Below are 21,485 nucleotides of genomic sequence, written 5' to 3' on the forward strand. Positions count from 1 at the left end.
GACTGGAACCCAGACCTCACGACTGCCAGCTGGGGGTTCCCCATAGCCAAGCCCAATCCAACTGGGCTCCAGTGACGATCTCCTGAGCCTGAGCTGGGGGTTTTCACGTGATTTATCTCATCGAACACAAGCAACATGCCCCGTAGCGAAAGGATTCTATTCGCTATTTTACAGTTGGGGAAACTGTGTTCTGCCCAAAGTCACACGTTGTCCCAATCACAGGACCAGAATTCTGACCTGAGTTCGGGTGCAAAATCCACCCTGAAACTGGTGAGCGTGGAATGCCTTCCTCCGGCCAGTGCCTTCCTCCCCACGGTTAGTGCTCAGGCGTGCAGCTGTGCCCCAGGCAAGAGCAGGGCCGAGAGGAGGGAGCAGAGGGCTCCAAAGCGTGAGGAGGAGGCGAGGGGCACGCACTCACCCGCCACGTCGAACTCGATCTCCAGCACGACCTTGTGGGCCAGCGCAGCATCCCGCAGCAGCTGGTTGGCCTCCTCCATTGTCCCGTCCTCAGTGGCGATGCCGTTGATGGACAGCACGCGGTCCCCCACCTGCAGCAGCCCACACCTGAACCCCGGGCAGCCCAGCAGAGAAAAGAGGCCCCATCACTGGCACAGCTCGGCGGGGAGCTGGACCACCGTGCAGGTGTGCGTCTCAGCCCTGCTCTGCTCCAGCGCGAGAGCCTCAGGCAGTTTACCCTGTGGCTCTGGCTAAGGGTCTTTGCTGGGCCTCAGTTTCTCTGTTTGTCCGATGGGGGCGATGCTGTGCCTTACAAGATGTACAGATAGAGGACTCTGACCTCAGACCGACAGGGGCGCGAGTCCTGTGACCCTGGGCCAGTGAATCGGCTTCTCTGCGCCTCGGTTTCCTCATCTATCACAGGGGCTGGTGACGAAGTCGATGTGATGGGTAAGTGAGATAAGTGGTGAAGCCAGGCGTGGTGGGTGACTCAGTTTCCCTGGCTGTCCATGAGCGCCCACCGAAGAGCAGCAGGCCCAGCGGGGAGGGGGCAGTAGGCTCACCTCTCGGCCGGGCTGTCGGGCTCAATGAAGCGCACCAGGGGCGGGGAGGACAGGGTCTCGGTGGCGAAGATGCCGCCCTGGAGCTGGAGGCCGAAGCCGCTGAGGGGGTCGCCGCAGAGCACAACCTCCGTGGTCTCTGTGTGCACGATCTGCCCGCCTGGCCCCACGGTGCTGGAGGCCAGAGACACTGTGGGGCAGGTGGGCACGGCACTCAGTGGGGCCGACCCAGCCAGGCCTTTCTGTGGGAGCCAACCCAGCCCCGGGCCCAAGGACCTGGAGTCCGAGGGACAAGGCAGTGGGAGTCCTGACTCGCTCTGGTGCCAGCCAAGTCATGGCCCATCCTGAGCCTCAGTTTCCTCATCTGTACCACGGAGTCGTGATTCCCACTTGGCAGGGCTGTGGCAAGGGAGGGAAGAGACCATGGCTTACATGAACTCTTGTGCTCCCTTCTTCGCTGCCTCCTCCGCCCCATCGTGGTCCGGGGGCTCATGGGCTGGGATCCACGGGGAAGGGTGCTGGGGTTGGTGCAGGGCAAGGTGTGGTTCAGGACCGGCGAGGAAAACGGAGTCGAGGATAAGGCTGGGGAGATGAGAGCACAGCCCCGTGAACCCCGGCAGTGCCTCCCCCTTACTGCACAGTGGGTGCCAGGAGCCACCCAACCACAGGGAGACACAGGGATGCCTTTGCCCACCCCCCTGACCATGCGTTGGGTGACCTCTGGGCCTCAACAACGGCAGGGTTTTCACAGACCCAGTGAAACCCAGCTGCCAGGACAGGGACCCATCTCATCACTAATGTGACAGGTGACGCTGGGCAGGCCCCCAATTTCTCTGAGCCTAGGTTTCCTCCCCCACGAAACATGCACAAGTCGCACAGGTGGGCACGTTACATCGGCTCTGGTCTTGGCCGGCCGGTGTGGACCAGGTGGGTGTCGTCCTATAGTGGCCGGGCCGGGGGCTGTGGCAGGAGGGCACACAGGGGGCCCAGCGATGTGGTTGCTCACTTCTCTGCACCTTCACTGTGGCCATTGGAGGAAGACGAGAGAGAGAGAGAGAGAGAGAAAGAGAGAGAGGTTGATGGAGTCTGAACTCACCACGCCTGCCCACCACTCCCCTCCCGCCCTCCCAAGAGCCAAGGGAGGCAGTCAGGGTTCTGCTCACGCGTCCCAGACGCTCATGATGTGCTGGGCACCGTGCTCAGGGCGCAGCCATGGGGCAGCAGGGACAGGGGAGGAAAAGCAGGCCCAGCTGCGGCCCACAGTGGGAGGTGGTGGAGGGAGACTTGAACAGGCAACTGGCTCTGGAGCCTGGGCAGCCTCAGAGTGCCAGGGCCTGGCCATGCCTTCCCGCTGCTGGGCTCTCAGGGCAGCCTGTGTGCCAGGGCTCCTGGGTTGGTGGAGTCTTGCTCAGACCTGCATCCTCCCCTTTCCACCTTTCCCAGGCCTTCCCCGCCCCATGAATTCTTTGCCTCCAAGTCCATCTAAGCATTTGCTTCCCTGAGGCCCTCAGAGATCCCGCCCCCCCACCTGCCCCACCTGATCACCCAAACTGCTGCCATGTACCACTTCCTCCCCGACTGCCCCAGGGCCTATCCTGGCTCTTCCTTCTGCCATGGGGCTTTGAGGGGTCCAGTCCATGGAAGGAGGGTGAGGACCATGATTCTGCCTCCCTGCACAGCGCCCCCACCCTCACCGGGGACTTGGCGACTCTGGAGCCAGCTTCTAGGTCGCTTGGACAAGTCACGTAACCCCACTGTGCCTCATGGTCACTACCTGTGCAATGGAACTAAGACAGTGGCCACCTCCTAGGGCAGTGATGGCGAACCTTTTGAGCTCGGCGTGTCAGCATTTTGAAAAACCCTAACTTAACTCTGGTACCTTGTCACCTATAGAAATTTTTTGATATTTGCAACCATAGTAAAACAAAGATGTATATTTTTGATATTTATTTTATATATTTAAATGCCATTTAACAAAGGAAAATCAACCACTCTGACATGCGTGTCATAGGTTCGCCATCACTGTCCTAGGGTAATGGGGAGAGTCAGAATGAGTTGATCCATGTGATGCCCTGAGATCCTCCAAGGGGACCCACCTGCCTCTGAGGGCTTCAGGGGCCGCCGACTTTGGGGCGCAGGCAGGATCTCCAGTTGCACTTTCTCTGACACACTGGCCAGCAGCTTGGTGGCCTCGAGCAACGAGCAGTGCTCCGTGCTGGTGCCGTCGATGGACAGGATGTGGTCTCCAGCGTGCAGCGCTCCACTCCTGGCCAGAGGAGGTGCGGGGAGGAAGGAAAGCTGGTCCGGGTGGCCTCTTCCCCTGCTGCCCTCTTCACCATGGCAGCGCCCAGCATGTGCCTCACCTGTCCACCACGCTGGCCGGCTTGATGCGGTCGATGGTGATGACTGGCTTGTTGCGGTGGGAGCCAGCGATGAGCGAGATTCCCAGGGTGGACCCCGGCGTCTTGGTGATCTCCACTATCAGGGGCCCCGAAGCATTGGCCACGGTATCTGGCACATGGAATGAAAGAAGAGTTTGAAGTGCAAATACTGAGCACGATCGTCCCTAGCCTCACTCTGCTGTCTCGATTGAATCCTCACTGCCAGGTTGGGATCACTGCACCCATTTTACAGACTAGAAGACTGAGACGTGCGGACGGGAAGGCTGTCTTTGTCCGAGTGCACACAACCAGTGTGCAGCGGAGGAGGAGCAGGGATCCGGGTCTGAGGGGCTCTGGCCGCAGGGCTTTGCTGGACAATGCTACCTTGCTCACATTTATTGACAGCCTGCTGCATGCCGGCACGGAGTTGCGGTGTCCACTGCAACCCTTCCCCGCCTCAGAAAACCGCCCCCCGTTGACCCGCCCAGCGGCTCAAAAACAAAACCTAGCTCCTCTGCTCTTGGTCCCACCACCATGTCCAAACGCCAGCCAATCGGGCCGGCTCGACCTCCATCACATTTCCTGAACCTGCCCCCTACGGTGTTGCTCCTCAGCCACCAGCCTGGTCCAACCACCCTGGCCTTTCTCCCACTGGGTGGCTGCACATTAGAAAGCCCCTCCCAGCCTTTCCCATCTCTCTCCCTAACTTTTTTTGCAGCACTTACTGATGTCTGACATACTCTCTATTGGACTCACTCTGGTTACTGCCCATCTCTCCCCACCAGAGCGTCAGCTTCATGAGAACAGCGACCTCTGTTCTGTCCTCAGCAGAATGCCCGTTGCATCAAACAGTGCCAGGTTCATAGTGTTTATTGTCCAGATAGAGAAGCTGAGCGACTGGCCCAGGTCATCCAGCCTTTGCAGCGGTGAGGGTCATGCCCATGACATGCACCACCACCCCGGGCCTCTTCCTGCCCAGCCCTGGCCCGCAGGCCCCCGCTTACCTGGAATGGCCACGTCATACTCCACCTGGAAGAGGGCCTCGTGGCTGCACTGCCGCAGAGTGGCCAGGGCCGCAGCGAGGCTGGCCCCGTGCAGGGGGATCCCGTCCACGCTGAGCAGCCTGTCGCCCACCTTCAGAGAGCCCTCCCTGCGGGGAAGGGCCCGTCAGCCCCCTGGCCCGGCGTGGGCACTGGGCACAGCCCTGCCGAGAGGGCATTGGGAAAGGTGGGCACAGAGGACAGAGGAGGGGCAGGGAGTGGGTGAAGGAGAAAGGGACGGGACAGGTGAGTGAAGGCACGCATGAGGAGTGACAGGATGAGCGACTAGGCCTGTGCAGATGAACACGTGGGCGGGGGAAGACAGGAACCGGTCCGCTCTGACATCTCCCACCCCACCTGGTGCTTAAGCTCAACCCTAGAATGCCTGAGGGGGATGGCCCTTGAGATCGCCACACCCTCCTGCCCCGGGGATAGACGAGCACGCCAGGGTCCAGAGAGGACGGCAGCCCCGCCAGGGCCACACGGCATCAGCGGTGGGGTCATCTGGATGCTCCATGCTGCCCATCACAGAGCTTCCCTCCCACGGTCCCACCTGGCTCCTCAGCAGTGATTCTGTCCTGGTGACAAATGGGCCTGGGAACCAATTCACCGGGGGCCCCAGGGTGGGGCCCGAGCTGGGGTTCACCTCGGCTTGGGTCAAGTCCCCGCCCTGGAATGCCTGCCCCAACAGGTGGCCAAAGCTATTCTGGGAGGTTCTATGAATAGCTTGTTGCAGGGCCTTGTTCCAGGACAGATTTAGATTTCTGACAAGGCCCTTCCAGGCTTCTCTTAAAACGGCCAGGAATCTCCCACTGGGACTCCAGGCGCTGGGAACCGGGCACATTCCTCCTCCACATTCTCTCCTCCTGCGTGTCTGGGCAGGGCCGGGGTGGGCAGTGCAGCCAGGACTGGGGGGTGGGGGCAGGGGCTGAATTACAGAGGGCCAAATCTTGGGGGCTAAAATATTGGACCCATTCCACAGAGAGGAAAACTAAGGCCAGGGAAGGGAAGAGCAATGTGATACTAAGGCTCGTTTTCCCACGGTCCCCTGAAACCACAGAATGTTGGGGAAGAAAGAGCTTGGGGTCTCTCTCATTTGGGGTTTAGTCCTGGCTCCACCAAATACTCCCTGAGCGACTATGGGCAAAGGGTGTACTCTCTCTGGACCTCAGTGTGCTCATCTGGAGAATGGGCACAAAGGCCTCAGCTCTGCCTTCTTCACAAGGAGCTGGGGTTGGTCAGCACAGTGCGAGGCTGTAAGGCTTCCTCTGGCTCAGGCTCACCTGTCGGCAGGGCCCCCAGGTCGCACATAGGTCAGGACAAGTGGGCGACACCTGTGGCCGTCTTCATGGGCCCCTCCTGGACGGAGTTCAGCAAGAGGCAGAAAATCACCTACCCATGCCTTTCCTGATGCCCAGAGACCCTGACCCAGGCCCTACAGTGCTGTCCCCATTACATCTGTTTGAGGACCTTATCCTTGCTACTCACAGACCCTCTTCTGAGATACTGGCTGTAAATCCCACCTCCCGCCAGCCAGTAGAGGGCATGGCCAAAGTCCTCACCCTGCTAACTGGCTTGCTTCCCTTCCTCGGATCTCATCCTGTTTCCCTTTCGGCCCTGATGGCCAGGCAGCTCCAAACTTTGCTCTCAGTCTCAGTGGCACCACCATTTTCTGAAACAACTTTTCCCTCATACTCCCCTCAACCACCTACATTTCATTGCTTGGCAGCATTTTCCATTTAACACTTGGCTTAATAGTCCTGGGTTCTTTAAAGTCAGAAGCAAGATATAGATGACATATCCGATTTATGCACAGATTCATTAAAGCAAAACAGAACATACACAGAATCAGAATTAGCCACTTCCCCGCCCCCCGGCCCAAGGGTGACAATTACACTGACCTCTCAGGACAAAGCCAAAGCTATTGGCCTCCTTGTAGAGCGAGACGTCCACTGTCTTTGACATGATCCCTGGGTTGTTCTCAGGGGCTAGAGAAAAACGGAGGACCCCCTTGAGTCTCTCAGTCACATCGCTGAGCTGGCAGATGTCCCCAAAGCTCGTTCCAGGAGAGTTGGGTGACCAGTCATGGAGACTACAGGAAGGGCAAATTCCTCCCCATTTAACGGGTAGGACAAGTGAGGCCTAGAGGGACCCTTTTCCTAGTACCCACTTTGTCCATCACCTGGAGAGAGGAAAGGGCCTGCCCACCCTCACACAGAGACGATGGTGGAACTCAGGCTTGAATCCATGGCTGGTGGGCTCAGGCCAGGGTTGAATTCAGTTACCCAATTTCCAGGCCAACTTTGAAAATTCAGAGTTAGGCCACTATACTCTATGCAGGGTGATAGGTTGGGGAGAGCAGTAGGGCAGGGGACAAGTTATTCAGCCAATGTTCCCCAAACTTGTCCCCTTAAAGGAAAAAAAAATCTGCAAATAAATATGTAATATGACCGTGAGTTATAAACAGGACCCTGCCACCCCCTGGGGACAGCATCCTGTGGTGGCAGGCAAAGCCCCTGGGTGAGGGATGGAGGTCTGTGGTCAGTCTCCAGGTCCCACCTTCCCCATCTGGCACGATCCCCACCACCCAGGCCCTGGCAGGGAGGCAGCGGTGTCCACCCACAACCAAGGCAGCGGAGAAAGTTCCCCGTCCAAGGGCACCCACCGGGCGGGGGCAGCTCATACTCCACCTCCAGCACCACGCGCTCGCCCACGTTCTTGAGCAGGGTGATGATCTCATCATGGCGGAGCCTGGTCAGGTGGATCCCGTTCACTGACCGAATGTAGTCGCCCACGTTCAGCAGGTCACTCCTGGGAGCACGGAGGCCAGAGCACAGGCATGGTGACGGGTGCCAGCATTCACACCCACCCTCCCATGGGATCCTTATGTCACCCGGATCCTTGTTGCTCAGAGGTTAGACGATGTCCAGGGTCACACAGTGAGTGAGTAGGAGAGCGTGGATGCTAACCTAGACCTGTCTGACACCCAGGCCTGGCACTTCCCCCAAGGCCGGTCTGCCTGCCTTCCCTCCTACTGGGGGTCACCCTCCGAGCTCTCACTGGCTCCAGGCGAGCCTGCAGAGGGGCCAGATCACCTCCTTTGCTAGTCCTAACACTCTTTCCTGCTTTTCACCACTCATCTGTTCTGTTCAACTGAACACTTGTCAGTGCTCGCTCCATCCAGAGAGGCAGCGATGGAGAGGCTAACTCCCAGGTTTCATGGAACTCATGGTCCAAGGGAGCCAAAACAATGGGGAAATCCAGGGCAATGTGTGTAGAAGTGGCACATGGGGCTGTGTGAGCAGAGCGGCTGTCCCAGCCTGGGGCTAGGGGCTTCCCAGAGGCAATGGGGAGGGATGAACAGGAGTCTGCCGGGAGGCTGTCATGGGGCATGAGACTTCCAGGCAGAGGGAAACGTATAGGCAAAGCCTGGAGGGGCCTGGCTAGAGGAGGCACAGTGGCCGAGTGAGCACCTGCTGTAAAGGCAAAGAGAGGAAGCTGGGGCCTAGAGGTATAGCCCCCGCTGCAGGGCTTCCTTCCGCAGACACCGAGCTCTTGAGAGCTTCTGGAAACAACTGCCTGATTGCTTTACCCAAAGCCCTAGTTTGTTTCCCACTGGCCCCTAGCCCCCTCCTGCTGCCCCCACCAAGCCCTCTCTCACCTGGCCGCCAGCCCCCCGGGCCTCAGGTTGGAGACCCTGGGCTTCCCGTCCTTGTCGGTGCCACCTGAGATGGTCAGGCCCAGCGTGCTGCCTTCTTTCTTGATCAGCTCCACCACGGTGACCCCTCGGAACTCCTCTGCCGACACATGGAAGATGAGGGGGCAGCACGGGCCAATCTGGGGCCCTCGGCGCCAAAACAAGTGAGGCTAACAGTTAGGTAAGCAGGGCAGTTGGCTGCATTACGCTGGGTGAGATATTTCCTTTCTACAGATCAGAGAGGTTATGTGGTTGGTCTAAGGTCACAGAGCAATTAGCAGCAAAGCCAATGCTGTCTGACCCCCACCCAGAGCTCTCCGTGCCTCCAGGACAGAGAAAGAGGAAGGGGGAAGGAGAGGGTTTCGGTACCTGGAATGCTCTGTCTGCGGCAAGCCAGGGCCACGTCGGCACCTCCTGCATCCTTGCTTCCTTTGGAGTAAGGCCCATCGTCTGCAGGCAAGAGAGAGAGAAAAAAGGCCCAGAGCTCCATTTTCATTTCCATTCAGGCCAACCTTTCATGGGTGTGGCCTGAAAGAGGGGTTCCTTCCTGCCACCAGCTCCACCGGTGTCTCTGCTGGGCGATCCTGGTGGCTTCTCCTCCCAAGGGCGGCTCTATCTCTGCTCTTGGGGCTGAATAACATTCTTTTGAACATTCACACTGTTCTGTGGTTAACCATCTGCACAGCCCGTGGGGCTGGTATTATTATTATGGGTAATATTATTCCATTGCACCCGTAAGGAAGCTGAGGCCCAGAGAGGGACAACTCATGCCCATGGTCACACAGCTGGGGAGTTACGCAATGTGGGTTAGAACCAGGGTCTGCTGACTGCACCACCTGAGGCTGTGCTTGCACACCTGCGGGGACAGGGAGCTCCCTCGCAGGCAGGTAGGTGTCACAGCCCATGGGAGACAGTGCTGGCCCTGAGCACACTCCATCTGCAGTGGACCCAATGAATGACTCTTCACGAGGACTGCACTTTACAGTGAACGAGCCATATTCTCAGACATTCTAGGCAGCCCAAGGTGAATCTGTCTCACCTGAGCCTGCACGTGCCCCCCACCCTACTTGCTTGCCCTTGAAGAATAACCTTCCTGCCTCCTTCACCCCTGCAGCGCCAGCTTGGCCCAGTGTTACGATCATGGACTCAGGGCTCAGCCTGGCCTGAGTGCATATCCTGGCCCAGCCATTCACCGGCTATGGGGAGATCACTCTTCTCCCCTCCCCCAGCCTCCTGGCCACAGCAAGACCTAACCACTAGATGCCAGTAGCACCCGACCCCGGTCTGACAACCCAAAATGATTTCACACATTGCCAATGTCCAATAGGGGAACAATACTGACGCCCCCCTCTCCCCTACACACACACCTTGAGAATCACTGCTCTAGAGCAGAGGCAGCCAACCTTTCCGACCTCACAGACCACCGTTTGGCCGCCGCTGCTCTAAAGTGAGGGTTGCAGCTCAATCTGGGTCTCACAGAGCCCGAGTGCCCTCACTCCGCTCTGCAGGCCAGGGCTAAGCTCCCTTTGCTTGCCAGAAGGAGGAAAACAGCAAATCAAACAGCAGTTAAACCCGGAGTCGTTTCTAGGGCCTCTGGAGTTGGGCGCCCAGCAGCTCCGCTCACCCCTCTCCCCCCAGGCCCTCTGTTCACACCAGCCAGTAACGATTTAGGCAACACCCCATTAAGTATAATGCCTCCCATTACAGTTCTCTAACTCGCACTTCATTTAGATTCAACAAGATGTTTCTGAGCTAATAAAATTAATAAGATTGGGTTATATCAACTGTGCGACAGCGAACGTCTCTCGTATTTCATGAGGGCAATTCTGGAATTGAAATCGGTCTTATCCTGTGCAAATGAGATTCTGCCACTGGGCAACCCGGGGCAGACCAAAGATAAGCTTGCTGGCTCCAGGTTATGAGTCTGGGATGGTGGAGGGGGAGATGATCTCTTAAGGAAAGGAGGAAGCGAGGATAAATTCGCCAAATTCAGAGCAGTAGGATCCCAAAGAATAGAGTGGAACAACAGTGAGTTAAAGGTGGAGTTTTGAACCCCGATACTAAAAACAAAAGATTCAGAGTCTGCCCAGCCAGCATGGCTCAGTGGTTGAGCGTCAACCTATGAACCAGGAGGTCACGGTTCGATTCCCTGATGCCCGGATTTCGGGCTTGATCCCCAGTGTGGGCGTGCAGGAGGCAGCCGATCAATGATTCTCTCATCATTGATGTTTCTATCTCTCTCTCCCTCTCCCTTCCTCTCTGAAATCAATAAAAATATGTTTTTTTTAAAAAGATTCAGAAACTAAGACTGAGGAACAATGCAGGATTCTTTCTGAAGCAAAGGATGCAGGATGCTGGCTGCCGAAGGCCAGGACCCATTCCCCGAGGTGTCTCTGTGGAATCCTCCAAGTGTGTCCTCTCCCTTCTCTCCTCATCCCAATAGTCAGATCTTGCTCTAGTGAACTACTCAGTGATGAATTGAACTGCAGGGTCAGCGGAGACAGCTGCTTGTCTCAACACTGAGTGGCCCCAACTCCCTCCTTCTACAACTTCTTGCTGGCTTTGGGCTGAGGCTGTGGGCCATCTCTTTTCCCAGCAGTCAAGCGGGCCTGACAGTGTGCTGCAAACCAGGGTTCATACAACTGTTTGCAGACAAAGAGTCAGTGGGCAATAAGTGAGGACCCTTCTCTAGAGAAAGGCACACGTGTTTTAGGCTGTGGCTGTGCTGACCTCTTTCTAGAGAGGTGAATTGCCGGATGAAACTGGCTATCTAAGACCCACTGCCATATTCAGAAAGGCACCCACAAGGAATGCTACAATGTTTGCTGATTCCTGTTCAGAGGGGACATAGCATACCACTGTCACAAGCTTTGGGGGGGAGGAGAGACTGAAGCAGCATGCAAACCAAGAATCTCAGCAGGGTCAGAATTACCATTGGCTGTGTGACTTAAGTCTCTATTTCTCCATCTGTAAAATGGGGGGGAGGGGGGGTTATCCCTGCCCCTCCATCGCTGGCTCTAGCCAGCCCAGGCTTGAGAATCTGAAGAAATGATTTTATTTATAGAAATCCCCAGGGGGTCAGGCCCCAGGCCCCCTCCCTCAGAGAACATGCTCACTCTTTCCCACTCTCTCTTTTTTGTTCTGAGACCTGGTAATTATATGCTTAGAGATGAAGGCTTTTCAAAAACATCTTTCCCACCAATTTTCAGCTGGAAACGTGCATAAAAAAACAGAGATATTTTTATCCTCGAGTTTCTTTTTTCCTATCTCCTCCTTCCAGCAATGGGCAATTATGAGCTTTTGACTTCAGTCCATCCATCCTGTAAGAACTCGCTTCAGAGGGAAATTCATTTCCGCAGTGATGCCAGCCGCCCTGGCACATGTGGGCTGGGTGAGAGGGGGGAGCAGAAGGGAGAGGCGCTGTACCCTGCACAGCCCTGTACACCTGGTCCCCGGCCCCGCTGTGCCCAGGGTGGGTGGGTGAGCTTTTTTATGTCGTTTCTCTTGAGGGCGTTGCTAATTTGCCTAATTATCTCCATCTCTCTGGAGCCCCACGGAGCTATTGAGCTTTGACAAAGGAAAAAGGAAGTCAGCCCCTGGCCCACTACCTTTGCCAGGACCCCCTAAGCCGGAGAGGGGGCGTGGGAGGGGGTTGCTGGGAGGGGCTATAGACTCAGCCTTGACTGATGCTACTCTGTGGGCCTCCAGGAAGAAGCGCTCATATCTGAGAGGGGGACCCCTGAGAAAATGGATGCCCAGAGAGGCTCGACTTGGGACAAACAGGAAATGACAACATGACGCCGAGCCACCTGCAAGGCCAGCCCGCCCCCGTGTGCTGATGGGGAGCAGAGGGCCCCCCACTCGCCCCTGGGTCCCCCCATCAATTGTACATGGTGGCCGCTTGCTGACCCTCCAGGGGAACCCTCTACAGCATTCCATGTGCTCGGCCACTCCTGGCTTGGTTGACCCCACCTCTGAAGGCGTTGCTGGTTTGCTGGAAAAGAAAGGATGGACTTTGGACTTAGGCCAACTTCAGATTCTGATTCCACATCTGCTGCCAACTAATGGCTCCGGGTCAAGTCACTTCTCTCCGACCGCTGGGCGTCTCCTCTGCACGGTGGGGGTGCAGTGCCCACATCATGGGTTGGTGGGAGGAATCAATGAGACTGTACAGTACCGAGAAATCATGAAACATGACAGTTCTCCCTTTGCCCCCTCTGTTCCCTTCATTAGAAAGGTTTTCCTAGCTCAGTAATGGTAACAACTCCTACCGATTAAATGCTGGGCATGGTGCTATGTGCTTCATAAGCATTATCCCATTTAATCCTCACCACTTTCTGAGGTGGTATGATTGTTATTCCCATTTGAAAGATGGGAAAATTGAGGCACAGAGAGGCTTAAGTAACTTCCTACTATAAGGAACAGGGCCAAGATTTGACCCTAGGCCGTGTTCTAAGAACTTTAAAATTATCACCACTTTATGTGGTGGGTACCATTATCATCCCGATGTTAGAGATGGGGACACTGAGGCACAGGCAGGTTCACATGCACAGGGTCACCCAGCTCCTAAGTTCCTCGGCGGCAGAGCCAGAGGCCCCCTCCCGTCCCCGCCTCCCATACCATGGCAGACCTGGGCAGACTCAGGGACAGTGCCCATGGCCCAGCCCCAGCTCCTTTGGGAACTGTTCACAGATAATGTCCCTCTGGCCATCACAGCTGGACCAGGGCAGACAGCTGGATGGAGACACATCGAAGCTGATTCTGCTCGAAGTGACAGCCTTACCCTCACAGCTGACCACCCTCCCCAGAAGCCAGCTTCCCGTGGGAGGGAAGCATGGAAAGATCAACGCTGCGCTCTTTCTGTTGTATGCATGCTTTCAAGGGAAACAAGAAGGAAAAACGTCAATTAATTTAAAAAGTAGACTCCTGATTCACTTGGTACCAAGGATTGTAAGAGAAAAGGAACAGAGAAGGGGCACCGGCTGTGGAGCCCTTCCCTGTGCCAGGCCTGCTCTAAGCACTTCATCTGCCCTGAACGAGTTTAACTCCACTGAGAACTATCTGATGGTCCCCAATGTACAGATGAGGAGACAGAGGCCCAGAGAGGTCACTCAGCTGGTGACTGCAGAGGAAAGACTGGAATACGGGCCTGTTGGGCCCCTCAACAGGCCATACCCTTAACCCTCGGCTCTGCTCTCTCCCTCTCCCAATAAGGGGCACCCTAGAGGCAGTGCTGGCCTCCAGGAGCCCCCACTGCTCCTCCCTCCCACCCCGGGGAGAGAGCTCAGGCATCCACAGGCTAGGCACGTCAGGGCTCCCAGGAGCCATGAGCATGACTGGAGAGCTCCCACCAAGTGTGGGAAGTGCCTGGCACTGGGCCTGAAGTCACACTCCTGGTGGCCCCAACATCATGTGGGATGGGGTGCAGGCTCAAGTCAGGCCTTGGCCTTCTGCCTTCTGAGTCTGCGCTCTCCTGTCTAACTCTGAAACCAGCAACATCAAGGAACATGACCTCAAAACTGAGTCACCATGGAACCATTTTATTTCCCACCAGTGGTTGCCCGGAGCAGTAAAAAGACTCAATTCACCCTGTTGAGAGTAAAAGCAAAATTGTCACCCCAGTCCCTCAGGTTCCCTGGCCTCCTAAAGATCTCCCCTTTGCCAGGTCTGCTCGCTATTCTCAACACCAGACGCAAGCCCACCCCAGGGCCTTTGCACTGACTATCCCTTCTGCTCAGGATGTTCTTCCTCAGACATCCACAAAGCTGCCTCCCTCACCTCCTTCAGGAACTTGTCACCTTCTCAGGGAGGTCTTCCCCAACCAGTCTGTTGAACTTACACCTGCACTCCCCACGCCTCCAACACCTCCTATCACCTTCCTTCTCTGCTTGATTTATCCTCAGAGCATTCAACACCATCTAACAGACCTGACTTTTTTTTTAAAAAAACTTTGCGATCTTACTAACTATCTGCCTCTGTCCCACCAGGATATCAGCTGGGATGTTGTCTGCCTGTTCCCTGCTATGTCCAGCACAGAGAGCCTGCATACAGTAAGGGCTCAGTAAATAACGTTGAATTAGATTTCACCTGCAGATTAGGAGAATGGTAATCAAAGAGGTAGCATGAGTTGTTCAGGGTCATAAAATCAAGAAGAGGCAGACCCAGGATGCAAACCCAGGCCTCCCGGACTCTAAGCCATGGCTGCCATGGCCTCCTTGGCCTCTGTGGCCTCCATAGTCTGGAGCCTGGGGTCCCCCAGGGCTACAGCCCCTGCTGTGGCACAGGAGGTTGGGCCTGTGCAGGGATCCAGGTGGTCTGGTGAGAGTCCCCTCAGAGGAGTGGGAAGCCCAGGCCGCAGACGAGGGACTATACACACACACACACACACACACACACACACACACACTGCCCTAGCCTTCCTGGGTGGCAAGTGCTGAGGAACAAAGACCACTTTGTGGCCTGGAGTCAGAAAAGAGTGAACACTGGAAACAGGGTGGGGAGTGAGGGAGGAAGTTACTGCCAAAGTCTGTGTCCATGTGTGTCCCAGCCCTGCTCACAGCCTTTCCTCAAGGGCTCGAGTTAGTGGAGGGTAAACAAGACTCCCAGGAGCAAGGCTGAATATGGCCAGAGGACAGGCCTGGAAAGGGCTCAGGCAAGCAGGAGTCCTTTGGGGCAGAGAAAGGGCACTGGGCCTGGTGCTCATGGAAAAGCACTGTGAGTGGCCTGACTGCTCGGGGCTCAGCCTTCTCTGAAAAACGTGGAGTGCGTATGGAGTGGCCACGCGTTGGCTGCCCTGTCCCTCTGCTCCTGGGGAGGCCACATAACCAGGCCTGGCCAATCAGAGATCTAGTGAGTGGTCAGGAGAGGGCATGTGACCCAAGCTCGGCCAACAAGAGCAGACCTTGGGGCATTTGCTGAAACTGCTAGGAATGGTCCTTCCTTAGGGAGAGCTGAACTAGGTAACCTTAAGCTTCAAAGTCCAAGGGGCCCCCTGGAGAAGCAAATGTCTGCCTGAAATGAAACGCGCCTAAAAAGAAGCATAAACCTAACAGTGTTAAGTGAGCACCTGGATCCAGCTATGCCTGAAGCTCCATCTTTGGATTTTTCTTAAAAAGAGGGTTGGCAGCTGTGACCATGAGGTTCTGTGACCTGGGGAGGAATGTAGGTGGGGGCTGCGGTGGGAGGGTGGGGGTCAGGTAAGTCACCAGAGAGAGAAAAAGTCAGGGAGATCATGAAGGGCCTTGAAGGCCAGGATAAGGAGCTGTAATTGGATTTACATTTTAGTAAGCTCCCAAAAGGAGCATGGGGAGAGGAGGATGAAGGGGAGGAGGAGGAGGAGGAGGAGGAGGAGACCAGGAAGCCAGGGAGGAGACTGGGCAAAGGACCAGGCAGGCGATGCTGAAGCCTAAGCCTGGTTGGAGGCAGAGGCCCAATAGCAGGGGAAGACACCTCCTGCCAATGACCCAGGTGAGGTCTCTGGGGCACCACTGCCCGTGTGGCTCTGATCACTGCAGGACGAGGTGACCCCACTCATGTGGGCCTTAGGTCAAAAGGACACAGATGCCCAGGCCAGGAAAGCAGTGTCTCCATCTATAGTGCAGTCGCCAGGAGTGGGCAGGAGCAGACCGCATGGGGTGGAATCCCAGCTTTGCCACTTCTGGCTGGGTAGTCTTGGACAAGCCACGTAACATCTCCATGCCTCAGTTTCCCCAACTGTAAAGTGGGGAGAATGGTCCTGAACTCAGTGTTGTTGTGAAGATTAAATGAGAAAACGCACAGAGAGAGCTGAGGTTAGAGTAAGATCTGGCACAGAGTCAGATCTCAATAGCTGTCAGCTATTGTTTGCATTATTATTATGTGGCGTCTGAGGGTAACCCTGCCTCTGCCCCTTGCCATGGGTCGGGAGGTGGGAGCCTAAGTTCATGGGTGGGGAGCCCGGCTGTACTCGTGTGCGTGCCAATCCCAAGTCAGTCACTGTGTCGTAGTTGTAGAGCGTTTGGAAGACCACCAGGTTTGTGCCCCTGTTTCTCTCCTGTCCACAGTCCCTCCCTTAGGAGTTGTTGCCAGGCGGGAAAGTCAAGAGTGTGGGGAGGGATTGACAAGGGTGGCCCCAGGGCACAGAGTGAAGGGCTGGGTCCTGGCTCCGACCAAGCTCCCTGTTGGGGAGTATGGGGAGAAGTAAGGCCAGCCTGGCAGGCTTGGAGACAGATGGACAGATGGATGGAGCAACTACACCCGCCCCAGAGCCCTTCCCTAAGTCCCAATCCTGGCCACCCAGGAATGTGGCAGCTGTGTGCCACCCTCTCTCCCACTGCATCTCCAGAGCCCCAGGGCTCAGCAACCAGACCCCAGCCAGGGCTTCTCCCTCCCACTACAAGATCCAGGAGCTCCCTCCACACCACACCTCTGGGCAGGGAGCTCCCTCCTGCCCGCTCATGCCCAGGTGGATGCCATCCCCGAGGCACCCCTGAGGGGCTGAGCACTGCCCTCTGGACAGTCCAGTGGTCTCGGCCCCTTGCTGCAGGACAGCAGCCGGTCAGACAGATAGCCCTGTCACCTGCTCACCCCGGCCAGGTGCCCCTGTGGGCATCTGAGTTTGGAACCTATGGTGTCCCGCTCCCTGCCCTCTCTCTAAGCCCTGGGTCTCTGGGGAGTGGCAGTCCCACTCTTAGCCATCCCAGTCCCCCATCGGACAGCAGTTTGAGGAACCAGCCCCACCACTCTGCCTACAGGTCCCCCATTACTTACCGGCCTCTTCAGGGGTCTCCCGGTTGAGCCCACACAGCATGTCTGCTATTGTCCCTGCTGCCCACTGACTCCCTTGGGAGCCACGCTGCTCTGCCCCTCCCACACCCTCACCAGGGAGGGGCCGTGGGAGGGAAGCTCCCAGCTCCCACTGGCTGGGCGCTGAGTCCACCCACTGCAGCAGGCGGCTCTCTGCTTAAAGGGGACATGCTGCTGTCATGTCTGGCTCCTGGATGGGGTTCGACACCCTCACTCCCATAGCCTGGGCAGGAGATCTTGGAAGGTGGCATGCATGGGGTCTCCCCCAGAGCCCTCAGGCAGATGGACCCCAGGTCCAGCTCAGCTCCTAACTTCCCTGGGACTTTGGCAAGTGGTCGCCCTTACCAGGCCTCAGTTTTCCCATCCGGAGAGGGGGAACAGTGCCTTTCAAATTTTCTTTAAAGAGCAGATTCCAACAGAATCCCAAGACATAAACCAGTGCAGCCAATGGATAATGCCAGGGCACGTCTGTAGGCTCAAGTTGGAAACTCTTTTTTTTTTATAGCATATGGTTTTATTTTTTTAAAATATATTTTATTGATTTTTTACAGAGAGGAAGGGAAAGGGATAGAGAGTTAGAAACATCGATGAGAAAGAAACATCCATCAGCTGCCTCCTGCACACTCCCTACTGGGGATGTGCCCTCAACCAAGGTACATGCCCTTGACCAGAATCGAACTTGGGACCCTTCAGTCCGCAGGCCGACACTCTATCCACTGAGCCAAACCAGTCAGGACTCAAGTTCTCTTGTGCTTGGAGCCCCCTGGGGCCCTTCCACTGACATTCTAGGCAGATGTAACTACTTTCCCCCAGCCTCAGTTCCCCTTTCTATAAGGAGGAGCCTGGGGAAGGCGAGCCCAGCAGCCTGCCCCATGGGGCACCCCCCATCCCCAGCTTTCTGGGAAGACAGCGAGCTGGGCTGAGGATCTGCTCTGGGGTTGACAGGCAGGAGCAGCTGGTCACAACTCCAGCCCCAGCTGGGCCTCAGCCCTGCACACTCCTAGCTCCCTCCATGCCAGCTCAGGACTGACCCTGGCGGCCCTGATGGACTCCCTGCTCCAGCTCTCAGCTGCTCCTGCTCCCAGCCCACCCATGTGTGCTGGCACCCACAGAGGGGACACCACATAGGTACTTCGGTGATGGTGGCATGAGGTGTCAAAGACTGTGACTACATGGTGCATACAGTTACACACAGCAAAGAGGGAGGCAGACGAGGTCCCAGCTCCCGTGGGGTTCCTGGATACATGGGAACAAGCAGGTCTCACCGCAAATGGGAGCGTGCTGCCAAGTGGTTAGCGACGGGAGGTTTCTTCTGGGTTCTCTCCTGAACAGGGGTTCCCACCACAAAATCCAAACAGAATTCCTGAGCCACCCACTCTGGCTCCTACCAACCCAACACTAATGGCACCTCCAAAACAGTCCAGAATCTAAATCTGGGGCGGGGCCACTTGTACCCCTGTGTCCATAGGTTTGTGGTCCTCCATTGCTGCCTTCTGCCTAGGGCTGCTCCCTCTTTGGGTGACTGCAGGCAGGTCTTAGGGGGCAGAGTCCAAGTTCCAGGCGAGGTTCCCTTGGGCCAGCAGTGAGGCCAAAGGTCAAAGAGAAAGTCCAAGATCTCAGCCAGCCATGGGAGGTGTGGTAGGAGGGTCAGAGAGGGAGGACCTGTAGTTGGCCCAGGCAGAGAAGGGGATGCAGGCTCTGGATGTGGGTCACGGTGCCAGGCGATGGTCAGCACAAGGCTCTCGATGAAGAACCTGACCATCCCCAGGTACCAAGGGCCACTTGCGGGCAGTCCCAGCTCCGCGCCAGGCAGGAAGGGATGAAGCCTTCTCGGCAAGTAAATTGCTCTAACAGACATCTGCCTTCTCCTCTCCCTTCACCCCCGCCCCCGCTTACAGCCCTTCAGGGTGGAGGGCTTCATGGCGCACAAGACTGAGAGGTACATCCACCCCCTCCCTTAAGAAAATATTTGCTTGCGGTACAGATGCATTTAAATGAGCTATTAAGACGGGCTGTCGGAAATCTCGCCATGTTTGTCTTTCTCACCGCTCCTTTGGAATTTACTTTTGAGGGTGAGAAGCTCCTGGAAAGGTCATGCCGCAGGTTATGGGAGAGCTTCCCTTCAGTGTTTCTCTGAGTGCCCGCGGTGCCCGCATCGGGGGCTGAAACCCCAGGAGACGGTGGGAAACAGGGTCTGCCCTCTGCCCTCTGTCCCCGTCAGCCCATCGAGCACACTGGCTTTTGATTTTATCCAAGAGTATGTTTGGAAGCAACTGTTGGTCCATTTTGACACAAGGCAGGGTTTAAATAAATAATCGGTCCAGAAAGGTTAAGTAACTTGCCCAAGGTATCCAGCTGTAAGGGTGGAGCCAGCTTCACAGCTAAGAGGGCTGTTGTTGTTGTTGTTTTAATCCTCACCTACGGATATGTTTATTGATTTCTAGAGAGGAAGGGAGGGAGAGAGATAGAAACATCAATCGGTTGCCTCTTGTATGCACCCCAACGAGGGATCTAACCCACAACCTAGGTATGTGCCATGACCAGGGACCAAACCTGCAACCTTTTAGTGTATGGGATGACGCTCCTACCAAGTGAGCCCCAGGCCAGGGCAAGAGGTCTGTTCTTAAAGGTGCTGATATGGAATTTCAGAGGCTTGTTAAGGCATCCAAGAGAGCGGATGAGGAGCAGCTAGCGCTGTTAGTCACTGAGGAGGTGCTTTTGAGCCTGACTTTGAAGGATGAGAAGGATCATGTCAAAAAAGGAAAAAGCCATTGCAGATGTGAGTCCATGAATGAAATCCCACGTGACTCGTGAGGAAGCCAGGTGGGAAGTGGAGATGGAGCCAGGTCATGAGGTCTCACTCCTCCAAGTGTGGTCCAAGGACCAGCAGCCTGGGCACCACAGAGCTGGTCAGTAATACTCAGGCCCCACCCGAATTTAACAAGGTCCCAGGGGATGCAGGTGAAGTTGCAAAGCACAGCATTAGGAGTTTGGCTTTCCTCCTGCAGACAATGGGAGCCACAGATGGTTGTAGAGTAAGGGGGTGAGAAGGCTCTGCAAGGTCCTCAGACATTGAACTCAGCCAAGGTAGAAGGGGTCGATCTGCCCTGGGAGTTGGCCTAAGAGCAGGAGCAGTTGCTGCCCTGCTCCAAAGATGACCCCTCTCCTCCAAGCTGCCAAACCTCGAGGAAGCAGAGGAAAAGGGGGGCCGACTGCTGGGTGTGTGCAGTGGCTGAAAGCCAGGCCTGCTAGGTGCCCAGGTGGCCAGCACAGATGCAATGGATGGCCCGTGAGGGGCACTGGGAACCCAAGGGGAACTGGCAGGGCCACTGAGCTGGTGGGCAGCAGCCCCCTGGTCAGGAAAGGCCCTGCCACCTTTGCATCCTCAGGTTTTGTTAGACGTTGGAGGATGGATTGCTGTGTGACCTGGGGCGCATGCCTAAACCTCTCTGGCCATCATTTCCTCGCCTGTAGAATGGGAATAATAAAAGCACCCAGCCCCTGGAGTTGGGGAGACCACATATTAATGAGTCAGAAAGCGTTCACCCATCTACTTTCCTGCCATGAACGTCACACCAACCCTGAGAAAGAGACCAGAGAGGCAGAACTTGAAGGTCAGAAGCGCCCAGGTTCAAATCCCAGCCCTGCCAGCTGTGTGATTTGGGGGGAGTCACTCTGTCTGGGCTTCTACTTCCCCACCCAGGAGGGGTGAGGGCAGAGACCTTGGGAGGGCTTTGTAGCCGGTGACTGTCCAACACACACTCATGACCTCTTCCCTGCATAGGGCCAGGCCTGCAGCCCTTCCTGGTGTCTCTTAATGGGGCACTGTTGTCACCACTGCTGGGACATTCTCTGCTGTGCTGGGCTGTCCTCCATTCTGAAGGACCCCTGGCGTCCCTGACCCTTTCCCACCATGGGCAGTGACCACTGCAATTAGGAACCAAACTACCCCACACTGCACAGTTGGGAAAACCGAGACCCAGAGAGGGCTCCCCCAGTGCAGAGCAGGGGGGGCCTGGACCCCAGCCTTTTCTTCCTCTCAGGCCCCAGGGCCGGGTCCATCACAACCACACAATCAAGTCCATCACAATCAAGCCGTGTCCTGAGCCCAACAGGGCCCCTGAGTGACAGCCGGAAATGAAGTCTGGGTGCAGAGATGGCGGGTTGAGGACGAGAGATAAACCCTTTATTGCTCTTCAGTTGCTTCTTCCTCCCTCTCTCCTCACACCGCCCAGGAGGTCAGGCCAGGACAACGGCTTCCCAGCTGGTGGTTAAACTTTCCTATAAGGTGGGCATTACCGTCCCCATTTTACCAATGGGAAACCGAGACCCAGTCTGTGATCCCACCAGAGGCCGTGAGGGGCACTAGGTGACTCCCTTATAAGGGGTGCTGTTTGGCTGTGGCCCCCACTTCGACCAAGTTGCCTGACATCTCCCCCACCTCCAGTGCCCCTCACCTGACTTCAGGGCAGGCTGAGTTGTGCCTCAGGGGTAATGCCCACCCATAGGCCACTCCCAGGCTGTGGCTGCAGACTGACACCTGCCAGTTCCCAGCGCTCCTCACCGC

The 21,485-nt window shown here is 56.4% G+C and overlaps 1 protein-coding gene across 1 annotated transcript in view; it reads right to left on the reverse strand.

Moving 5' to 3' along the window:
- Positions 1-16,933, reverse strand: part of GRIP2 (glutamate receptor interacting protein 2) — a 34,610-nt gene extending 17,677 nt beyond the window's left edge. The window contains exons 1-13 of the mRNA XM_070433553.1: positions 16,883-16,933; positions 8,504-8,584; positions 8,099-8,234; positions 7,103-7,248; positions 6,339-6,425; positions 5,721-5,796; positions 4,402-4,547; positions 3,380-3,527; positions 3,113-3,282; positions 1,909-2,037; positions 1,449-1,598; positions 1,020-1,206; positions 419-564 (exon numbers count right to left, since the gene is read on the reverse strand). Of these exons, the coding sequence (XP_070289654.1) occupies positions 419-564; positions 1,020-1,206; positions 1,449-1,598; positions 1,909-2,037; positions 3,113-3,282; positions 3,380-3,527; positions 4,402-4,547; positions 5,721-5,796; positions 6,339-6,425; positions 7,103-7,248; positions 8,099-8,234; positions 8,504-8,584; positions 16,883-16,922 (1,642 nt within the window). The 5' untranslated portion in view covers positions 16,923-16,933. The remainder of the gene's footprint in view (positions 1-418; positions 565-1,019; positions 1,207-1,448; positions 1,599-1,908; positions 2,038-3,112; positions 3,283-3,379; positions 3,528-4,401; positions 4,548-5,720; positions 5,797-6,338; positions 6,426-7,102; positions 7,249-8,098; positions 8,235-8,503; positions 8,585-16,882) is intronic.
- Between the last annotated feature and the right edge of the window lie 4,552 nt (positions 16,934-21,485).

The sequence above is a fragment of the Myotis yumanensis genome, unplaced genomic scaffold (assembly GCF_028538775.1).
Source record: "Myotis yumanensis isolate MYYU_CA2020_CCGP unplaced genomic scaffold, mMyoYum1.0.hap1 SCAF_14, whole genome shotgun sequence".
NCBI classification, from domain to species: domain Eukaryota; kingdom Metazoa; phylum Chordata; class Mammalia; order Chiroptera; family Vespertilionidae; genus Myotis; species Myotis yumanensis.